The sequence below is a fragment of the Fulmarus glacialis genome, unplaced genomic scaffold (genome assembly GCF_000690835.1).
Source record: "Fulmarus glacialis isolate BGI_N327 unplaced genomic scaffold, ASM69083v1 scaffold13636, whole genome shotgun sequence".
In the NCBI taxonomy this organism is placed as follows: Eukaryota; Metazoa; Chordata; class Aves; order Procellariiformes; family Procellariidae; genus Fulmarus; species Fulmarus glacialis.
Genome location: NW_009216291.1, coordinates 6,464 through 17,000, shown reverse-complemented (window position 1 = coordinate 17,000; position 10,537 = coordinate 6,464). Strand labels below are relative to the sequence as shown.

Sequence of the window (10,537 nt, the reverse complement as noted above, 5' to 3'; positions counted from 1 at the left end):
TTTACAAGCCAAGGTCGTTTCTAAGCTAATAACAACAGATTTGGGAGAAGCTGCTTCCCGAGAGCCTCATACCGGGACAAGCCCCTTTGCAGGCAGCCGGCACTGGTGGCCGGTCCCAAGCTCCGACCCGCTGGAGCCACGGGCAGCCCCACCGCAGGATACAGTGGAAAAGCAGCTCCCAGCACCAGCCTCTCCAACCCACCAGCTCTCCCAGTGAGAAAAGGGATTGCTTAAACCTCCCGGCAACCTCCTGGAGCTTTCTGAAAGGCTCAGCGGCAGGGCGAGGCTGGTTGAAGACACGTGGGCTTGTACCTACAGAGACAGACCTGGCTTTACGTGCTCTATGAAGGGAACCAAAGCTCCGTTACTGCCATTAAGGCATTAATTAGCTGTTACAACGTAGTGCAGGCAGGCCGCAGCGCTGCACAGCCGGGCCCCTTCTGGTTCTCAAGCACCGTCCTCTCCAAGGCAGCTGTGGACCAGGCAGATGCTGAACCACATCTTCAGGTTGAAGACACGGTAGCAACCAGGTGCTCCCTAAAAATGGCCCAGGGCAGGCAGACGGGGTGTCTACAGGCGCAGCTGCAAGTGCTCAGAGCCGCTGGGTGGGGAGAGAGCTGCTGGCCGTGGGGACAAGGTGACAGAGATCCCGTGGCTCAGCCTCTCCGCACGTGCTACAAGCAATTCGCTGGCAGAGCTCCCCATTGTCACGGGGTCCTGCTCAACAACGACCCAACAGCTCTCAAGCTCGTCTGTTCTCTCTAGAGGGGCTCTTGTCCGTCTCGCCCCACCACGACAGACTGACACACAGGCTACGGGGCTGCGCGGTGACACCCGGGTCCTTTGCGGGCTCACAGGGCACAGCAACCACCAAGTGACTGTCGACCACCGGTGTCACGTCTGTCACCCTGCAGCCCTCTGCCTGTCTCCTCTCTGTACCTGGCCTCCTTCCACAGAGGGAAGAGGTTTTCCGTGCGGATGTGCGTGAGGTAAAGGACTCTGAACCTGCACTAGTCCAAGAGTAACATGAGCCTGGGGAGAGAAGTGGCGAGTGCTTTTGCCCAGGGACTCCCCCTGCGCAGGCACAGCGGGGAGAGCACGGAGGAGCCGTCACCGGATTCACCCGTTACTGCGCGTAACACTGCACCAGACACCGGCAACGCCGAGGTGTGTGTGACGGCAAACTCATCTCCCTGGGGGCTGCGGGGACAAGACCCCTTCCCATGCACTGGCCGGGCTGGAGGACCCCACCACCCCACTGACCTTCTCTGGTGCCATGCTGGGACACTTCCAATTGTACAGGTAATACTGCAGGTTCCCGTCCCCAATCCCAAACTTCAGCTTCTCCAGGAAGGTTTTGTTTTCCATGAGATCCAGTGCATTGAAGACGTCGAATCCTTTCTGCACAGGCAAGACAGGAAACCGTCAGCTCCTCCTGCTTACGTGCTGGGGAGTTCCTCCCATCTGTGAGCTGCCTGCCCCCTCTCCTGCCCAGCTTTGCACCCCCAGAAGAAGGGACCAAGGCCACCAGGGAAGAACTTAGCATCAGTGCACCCACCCGCAATTCAAGTGCTACGGACATACAGCAATATCGTTTGCTGTAAGAAATGAGTAGACACCCTGAGTTCAGCTCACCGCCAGCTGGAAGGTTCAGGCTACCCCCGCATCCTTCTCCGGAGCGGCAGATCCTTTAGGATTTGCGTTTGTACAGCCCCGGGTACAAGCCCTACCCCACGGTCAGCCCTCCCCACAAACCCACGGGTGGCCAGGCGAGCGGTGAGCTGCCCGGTGCCCCGTGGTGCCGCCCTGGTCCTGCCATCACTCACCGACTTGGCGAGTATGAGAGCATCACTCATGAGGTCGATGAGAGGCGTCTTGGTGTGAACGTTGTAGAAGGAGTAAGCAGCTTTCAGGCTCTTGTGAGTCGGGTGGTTCATGATGGTGGAGGGCAGTGTGTAGAAGCTCAGGAAGTCTGTCACCTCCCCTGGGGTGCTCTGGAAGCCAGAAGTGACACCGCAACACGTCAGAGCTCGGATAAAGCCTGGATGGAGCCTCAGAGGGGCTTTGCCAGTCTGAGCAATGTGTGGGCTCCCTGTGAGGAGACTGGGGACAGCCCAGGATGGAGAGGCACCATCCTCCAGCAGCTCAAAACTCCCACCCTGGAAGAGCATCTCACTGCCCGGGGCAGCAACCGCCCCGATTGCTCCCACAGCTTGCCACACACTCTTCCAGTTGAGGCAGAAGCCCAGGAAAACACCCCCTCGTCTCGCTTCTGCCCCCTCACCTCTACCACAAAGGTGTCGATGATGTTCTCCTGAGGTAAGAACCAGTGCTCCACCTCCTCTCGGCTCATGACGGGCGTCAGGTGGAACTGCTTCAGGTACTCGGTCAAGAGCTTGTGCACTGCGGAGATATCTCTGTGCTCCATTGGCCGCAAGCCGGGAGTCTTGGGAGTCTACAGAAAGCAGGAGAAATCACTTGTGCTGCTTGCACAGTGGCTTTTATCACTCAAGGGGCTCTCCGACAAGCGGCACCGAGACACGCTTTGCTTAGATCAGCCCATTTTCAGTCCCACAACCCAGCACTCTCCCCTCCAGCCCTGCCTGCCCACCATAATGATGGATGCGATCGGCCACGACACCGATGGCAAGGACCGCAGAGAAGCACAGTGGGTCCCAAAGCCCCATGTACCAGATCAAGTCCCACGGGCCAGATCAAGTCCCGCTGGAATTGGCCTCCTACCCACTAACGACACAAGCTTCCCTCCAGGTCTCTGCTCCCGCTCGCAGCGGGGACGGGCTGGGATACGTGCCCCAGGCACCGCAAGGACTCGCCTGATGTTATTTCCAGTTGGACTCGATTTCTAATCTAGGGTTGGGATCGCTCAGCAAAGCCCAGACCAAGCAGCACCGACTGCTTCTGGGTCTGGGTTTCTGCGCAAAAATCGGTAGCTACGAAACAGCAGCTGGTGCCTTTGCTGCGGCGGGAGGCAGGAGACAGGAGCCATGTGCTGCCCAGCACTAAAGCAGCTCTCTCCAACCGAAACGAGCAGCTCTGACCGACAGAAGGAAGCCAACAAGGTCGGGGAAGGTGGTGGCAATTTTAATGCTTTGTTTGTCTTTTCTCCCATATCCAGCTGGGGAACTTCCCCAGCAGGACAACCGCAGTGACAGAACCGATCAGTTTGACTGAAGAACGAGGGACTAACCCAATTCAAGGTCACTCCGAGGCTGTGTTTGGACAGATGAAGGCTGTCATATTTGCGTTCTCGTTTTACCAGGAGGACGGGATATGACTCACCATGAAACAAAAGCTCACAGGGTCCTCTAGCTGCAAGAATTTGCCCTTAAAATGCAGGTACCCAGGCAAAAATAAATAAAGATTAAATAAAGTGCAATAGCTTGACAGAGTCATTTACTACATGAAACAAACCCCAGTTCTCCAGGCAGAGGACCTGACCTCGGCCAAGATGTTTGTGTCTCCAGTTCCCAGCCTCACCCCTTGCTCAGCGAGGAGCAATTCGTGAGCTCTGCCTCTGCGGCTCACAGCCCCGGCTGGCACCCACCTCGGGCAACCGGTAAAGCTTCATGGTACGTTGCATAGTCATGTTCCTGCTCAGGTGGGAAAATTTGACCTCGATGAGTTTCCGAGGATTCAGGGACCGGTGCCAATACCTGCAGAAACACACTCGCGGTGGGAGACTTGTTCTTGGGCAGCGGGATGGCTGCATGGGCACGAGGTTCTCATAGCTGCCATGAGAGGGCAAGCGAGAACATCACACCAGCTCCCGAAGAGGCCAGCAGCTCCCGCAGAGAAAAACAAGGGCAGCCTGAAGCCCTTGTGCTGCAGAAAGTCTCCTGTCTTGTGATACATGAGCAGCTTAAGCAAAGCTACTGGACTTAATCCTGGAAGGATCGTGTCGGGATGAGAAACCTGGGCTGGAATTGATCTTTCCTGTCCCGGGGAATCCCCCACATGCTACACACCACAGAGGGGATCCCGGCAAGGGAAGGTCTGCAGATCAAAATCTCTTTGGAGAACCATAGACACTCACCTGCATGTCCCCACAGGCTTTGGTAGCACCACTCCTGCAGTGTAAACAGCCTGAAAGATCCCCTCCAGATGAACCCGCCGCGTGATCTCGCGGATCAGAACTGGAGCCACCCGTTTTGAGCGCAACTTTTTGTGGACGCACAGGAAGTTTATCTCTACCATCTTCTTCTCTCTTGGGAAAGAAACAATGCAGAGCATGAGACCTGACTGTCCTAACCTGGCAGGATCAGTCCAACGCCCTGAGCAATTTACCTCCAGCCCCTTCAAGAGAAAGAGGAGCCAAAGCCTCGGGGAAGGCCAGGGGGCAAGGGCTGGGTTTGGAAAACTCTCTCTTAAGCTGTTACCCAAGGTTTTCCCAGGGAAAATGGTCTCCATCCAGCCCTGGAGGATTTCTGTAAGCCAGAGCTCTAAGCTGACCTCACTCGTTGAGGAAAACAGCCTTCACAGCTGCTAACTACAAGATGTCCTTGCACAGAACTTCACTGCCCACCTTAAATATCCCCCCACCTTCTCCTCCAAGCAGCAAAGCATCTCCACGGCTGAACGGTGTAGGTCTGGCTCGGTTGGCTGGGGAGGACAATGCAGCCAGACCTCCTCAGCGCTCCCAGGAAGCCCCACATGCCATCACGTGGCAGGATGAGAAATGCAGCCAAGCAGCACTCACGTGTCATAGATGTGGATAGTGGCTGGAATCGCGCTGATAAATCCAACCAGCTTCTTGCTGGAGACAACTCTGACTCCACAATGCCACTGGGGCAACCAGCCCGGAGGACGCAGCGCCCTGGAGAAGAGATACACTTCAGAAGTCACGTCCCATCAAAGGTCCCCAGTGTAGCTGCTCCTGCCTTCCCACCCTGTCCTGGGATGCTCTGTGTCCTGCTCCAGGCTGCCCAACGCAGCTGTGGGTTTGCAGGCAGGAGGATGAGAGGGTGACAGTGATGTGATAAGGCAGGACCGCTGGGATCCAGGGCAATTCCTGCGCTCTGTTCTCACTAGCGACACAGGAGGAAATCCATGTTCCTCGATTCATGAACGCCCTGAGGAAAGAGCAACAGGTCTCCAAGTGTTATTGCTGGCAACATTACTTGGCAGCTGCCTTCATCCTACAGCTCCAGGGCACCGAGAAGTTACTCAGCTACCAGGATTTTTACAAACACTCGAGGGATCAAACCAAAGAGGAAAAAAAAAAAATCCAGTTTTAGGCTCCCATATCTCAAAGAAGCCAGAGGCGGGCAGGGCTGGGCGAGAGACCCCTCTCGCAGTGTACCTGGGACAACGCGCATGGTGACAGATGGGGAAGGGAGATTTTGGAAAGAAGTGAGACAGGATAAGCAAAGGCAGCTGCAGCGCTGTCACTGGGATCAGGCTTGCCAGCATCCAACACCCTCTGCTCTGCGGTCATGGTGCCACTCACCACAGCAGGAACTCAGGAGAGTAATCGAACCGGAACATGTTGTCGTCATCCTCCACATAGTTCTCGTTCAGAAGCGTGTACAGCTCTTTCAGCTAAAGCAGGAGACACCAAACAGGTTAAGAAAGTTATTCAGCCATCACGCGCCCTGAGACGGGACCCTGAGACCACACACTTTTTGTGTGGCCACAGCAATGGGCGCCACGTGCAGCCCTGTCCCTGCTACCAGCACGGCCGCCTGCTCTGGGCTCCTGAACCGGTGCCGCTGCAGAGCAGGGTGAGCAGCAGGATACACAGATAAGTCCTGCTGCCCTCAGGTCATCTCCCAGGGAGGTGGGTCTGGAGGGTCTTCCTAAGTGAAAATTCCTGGCTTCAGGCATCCTTACATCCCCATGAAGAAACCAGTCCAACCTGGCCAACATGGGATGGGTGCACGGTGGGGGAAGTCAGACCCATCTAACCCCAAGGAGATGGCATGACCACCGAGCTGGAGAGTTGCCTGGTGTGGTGAAGGACACGTTTCCATCCCCAAAACCATCTTCGGCAGTCCAAGCATGGAACTGTCAACCGTGCAACGGAGACGCCCTGCCAACACACGTGCTGAGCTGCCCGTACTCACCACGCCTCTATCCCCAAGGTCCAGGGCATCCCAGGTGAAGCTCTGGGGCAAGGTGTATGGCTCCTGACGGATATTGTCTTTGTCTGGCTCAACGGGACCGTGGGTGTTCACCACTTCTCCTGTAAGAGAGAGCAGAGAGCCATGAAGATGCTCTCTGCTGTTTGAGGCCAAGTCTCCACAACACCTCAATCTGGTGACCAACGTGCCCCACTTCCCCAGCGTGATCTCCCACCCCAGGTCCCTGGCACGGGCAGCCAGGGATCGCCATTTCACCCACCCGCTTTGGGACATGCTACACGTTCAATGCGACATGGGGGCAGAGAACCAAAACTCCTCTTCCAAAGGCAATGGCGGACCTGATCAGGCAGCAGAAAGGAGGCAACCAAACTGATCAGAGCTTCAGAGCTACGTCCTCCAGGCCCACACGCGATGCCTTATCCTTCCCCATCCCCACAGTCCCAGCCTCAGCCAGCACTTTCCCACGAGCCACTCCATCAGATAGCGGATCTCTCCCTGCCAGCTCTGGCCCCTGCCATTTGGCAAGCGTCAAGGTTTCCTTCCCACTGCGCTTAAAGAAGAGCTGCAGTGAACAAGACAACTTTTGTTGAAAAAAAACACTGACTCCTGAAGTCTCCGATTCAGCCAAGAGATGTCGGTTCAAGCACCGGCTTTCTCGGGGATGTCAACACCGCGGCATCGCTTGAGTGCTGCCAAGCCACGCTAATTAGGAATTCCCTTAAAAAGGGATTGAAAAGGTTTCCAGGCAATGGGGAGGTGAAGGAAAGCCCAGAGCAAGAACTGCCCCCATCACACCCACCCAGGGCGGCGTCCAGAAACGCTCACCCCTGGCCGTCCTCTCTTGTTTTGAGCAGGTGCTGAACTGCTCTGAAATCCGGCCCCAAAAATCCTACAGCACTTTTGTTACCCGACCCTAAATAGCCTCGTGTACGTAACGCTGTGTGCCAGAGTGTGCTCCCGAGCAAGGACCACGAGAGACGCTGGGACCCAGCGAGTGGCTGGCAGCCAGAGCGCAGCCAGTAATTTGGTGTACAGAGGAGCAGGCTGTTTTGTGCCTCTCCTTCCCCGGAAGATACCTTCCACCCTTCCTCCTGGGTTTACGCAAGCAGAAATGATGTTTGCCATGTCCAGGATCCTCTGGGAAAAAGGGCGGACGCAAGATCAGGCTTTGATGTCTCACATCACCCTGTGCCATCTCACTACGATTTTCTCAGCACAAAGTTGAGACCATCGCTCCCAGCAAACAGTCTTTGAGACCAAAGAAAGCTTCAGACTGGTGCTGACAACACGAAAAGGGAATCAAACTTGTTTGCAGCAAGAGGGGTTGGACACAACCCATGAAGGAAATTACCAAAGAGCAGCCAATTTAAAGCCATGACAAGTTTTGGGTAAATCTAGAAACTATGGGCTTGGACTCATTCTCTAGTTCTCCTGAGCTCTGCATGGATTTTGCTGGGGGACGCAGGGGCAGAGAGACTAAACAAAGCAATCGTGGGCATCCCGGGAGTGCTGCAGGTTTGCTCCAATTAGCTCAGGAACGAGCACCTTCCAGCCGCGCAGCTCTGCGGCAGCGCACCCCTCTTCCTTTCAGATCTGCTCAGCTGCCAAGCGCTCCCGCCACGCTGAGAAACGCCTCGTTACCGACAGCAGATCGCTTTTCACGCAGGCTGACAGCGTCAAGAGCAAACTGGAGAAAGGGCTGGAGGAAGGACTAGGGGTGGGAAGCACAGCCGGGCTGTTTGCAGGGGAAAGAGGGGATGAAGAGATAGGATTCTGCACCTTTAGATGGGCATGGCAGCTTGGGGGTGCAGATGCTCGTGAGGTTTGTGCCTCCCCTCTCCCAGCTCTCCTGGCTCAGCCCCAGCGCCTGCCCGTGCCAGAGGCCGATGTGAGCCCAGCAAACCGACGATGTGGCGGCTCAGACCTGCTTCCCTGAGCAGCTCCCATCACCGGCTGGCACTGTCTCACTCCAAGTTACCTTCCCCACCAAGGAACCCTTGCTGGGAAGCTTCAACCCCCAGAAAGGGGAGAGCTGGTTAGCTCCAAGTCCCCTAGGACCTGGCAGGAGGAAGGCTGGCAACACCCCGCACGAAACTTGGATAGAGAGGGCTGGAGAGACCCAATTCAAGGGCTAAAGACTGAGATTACGCGACGCCCAAATGCAGGAGGCATCAAATTCGATGTCTGAAACGGTTCCTCGTGCCTCTCGACCCCCCCAGCCGCCTGCACAGCTCTCCGGCAGCAGGGCTGGCCGCTCAGTCCATGATGCTGAACGGTGGACACGTGTCATTGATGCCTTTGAAGCCCAGATAGGACAGCAGCAAGGGGCCGTCCAGGGAGGGCCAGAGGCCAGCTTCTTTGGGCTTCTTTGGGCAGCCTGGGGACCACAAGGCTTCTCCCAAGTAGCACGAAACGGCGAGGGGTTGTACGTACCTAGCTTGGGCACCGGTTGCGTGTCCCAGAACTGGTAGCTCCTCTTGCTGGCTTCCTCCATGGTTTTGGCAGGGCCCTGACCTACAGAGAAGAGCTCAATGGCTTTTTGAATCTCCTGGATCCTCTCAGCAGGTAAAGAGTTCATCTGAGGGCAGAAAAGGAGGGTGAAAAGACAAAATAAGTAAGCTGAGCCACCAGGTCTGTATTTCAGCTCCTCATTAGGGGAACCTGGACCTGACCCTGCCAGGAAGGGGAGAAGACTTGCTTCCCAGCCTAGATCCTCTTGTAACCCTCTACGAGATGGATGAACCCTTTTACCAGGCACCTACCACACACCTAGACCTGGTTTCTAGGCACTCCCGGGTCGAAGGGGATAGATGAAGTGCCTTAAAATGCTTTAAGCTTCAGCTAAGGAGGATGCTGTGAGGCCCAAGAGCAAACCTCCCTGCCTCACCTCGGCTAACACCCACGCAGAGACACCCTGGGTCAACCCACACCCTGCGTTTGGGCTTTCTGCGGTGGCTTTTCTCTCTCACTGCTTCAGCCTCCTCCATCTAAGCTGGATCCGCATCTGCAAACTGCAGCTTCCAGAGGAGTGCCTGGGCACCACGGACCAGGACAAGGCGGAGAGGCTGAGTCAAGATGAAGGACACTTTCCTCCTCCTCCTCCTCCTGGGGCAGACCTTGGCAGGGTGGGCAGCTCTGCGCTGAATTCACAGCTCCAGCTCCTCCCTGATTGCCGGTGAAGTTAGTTTGAAACACTCAAAGCCCCAATTTAATGCTCTGCACAGTCAGAAGGACAAAATATTAGAAATATTTGGATGGGAACTGGGCATCAGACAGAAAACAGCCTCTGTTGATGTGCAGATCTGTGTGTGCATCCCCCGCCACAGGACCAGAGGGGACAAGAGGGGTGACTGCCAGCGCTGGGAGGGACAAACCTTGCAAGTCCCATGCTCCTTGACGAAGCACCGGCTGCTAGTCAGGATCAGGCAAAGGCAAGAGGGGTAAGACAGACCCTGCTCTGACCCAGCTGCTGTTCTTATGTTAATCAAGCAAAAATCAACAACATCAGATGTCACCCAAGAAGTAGGAGAACGCGTCTGTTGTGCTGGCTGCGGGCAGGAGAGGAAGCTGGCAGGTGGCAGCGTGGCGGTTCCCTGCCTGCGAGGAGGCAGCTGGTGTCTGGAAAGAATAACTCGGAGGCGCCAGTCTGACCCTTTCACCGCAGCACTGGAACTGGCTGGGATATCCAGCCAAGGACCGCGTTTAGCCTGGAGTGCTCCGCAAACACCTTCCGCAGCAACGGGAATTCCCACGCACGGAGCCAGGCTGAGAAATTACTCTAAACCTACAGTTTTTTGAGCAGCCAAGTGCTTAAAACCAGGACCGGGAGACTCTTTCCTTGCCCTAAGCTACACCGGAGAGGTTCAGGATGGGGCTGGCTGTTGTGAGGGGCCGTGACTCTGGGAAGGGGTCAGTCACCTTCACCGGCTGGTCTTGAGCCTGGTCGGGCTGATCTCCTCCTTTCTCTTTCTTCCTTTTGGGTTTCTTTTTCTTCTTTTTGGCTCCGCTGTCATTTGCTGGACTCAAGCCGCTAGGGAACAAAAGAAACATCATTGGAGCCTTGGGGTTTTCTTTTGGAGAACATTTATAGGGTTTCTGAAGCTCTCTAAAGAAAATACAAGCTCCCTGCTCTGAGTCCAAGCTTCCAGGAAGGGGAATACTCCGTGCACGGAGGGTGCAGCCATGCGCCCTCTCTCCAGTGTCCCTCCCAGCAGCGAGCTCCCAAAAGGGGACCAGCGCCAACATCTCCCACCCCGCAGGTTTGCTCAGCGGTGGGGAGCGTGTCCCGCACCGCAGGTGACCACGTCTTTGCTGTCACATCACCCCGCTCGGCTGCAGGTGCCCGAATCCACCCCGTGGAATGGCAGAGATGCCCAGGTTAGGGTTTTTCCTCCTCTCTGAGTCCAAGGATGGACGTGGGAGCAGCAAACACTGGT

At 56.1% G+C, this 10,537-nt stretch overlaps 1 protein-coding gene across 1 annotated transcript; it reads right to left on the bottom strand.

The window, feature by feature from the left end:
* Positions 1 to 447: 447 nt before the first annotated feature.
* On the bottom strand, positions 448 to 10,154 carry NMT1 (N-myristoyltransferase 1). The gene is made up of 11 exons (XM_009579253.1): positions 10,020 to 10,154; positions 8,535 to 8,679; positions 6,084 to 6,202; positions 5,468 to 5,559; positions 4,718 to 4,834; positions 4,055 to 4,225; positions 3,566 to 3,674; positions 2,285 to 2,455; positions 1,827 to 1,994; positions 1,252 to 1,401; positions 448 to 537 (listed from the first exon to the last, which is right to left on the bottom strand). Exons 1-11 carry the CDS (start codon positions 10,152 to 10,154, stop codon positions 448 to 450), a joined length of 1,467 nt encoding a protein of 488 aa, XP_009577548.1.
* Positions 10,155 to 10,537: the final 383 nt, after the last annotated feature.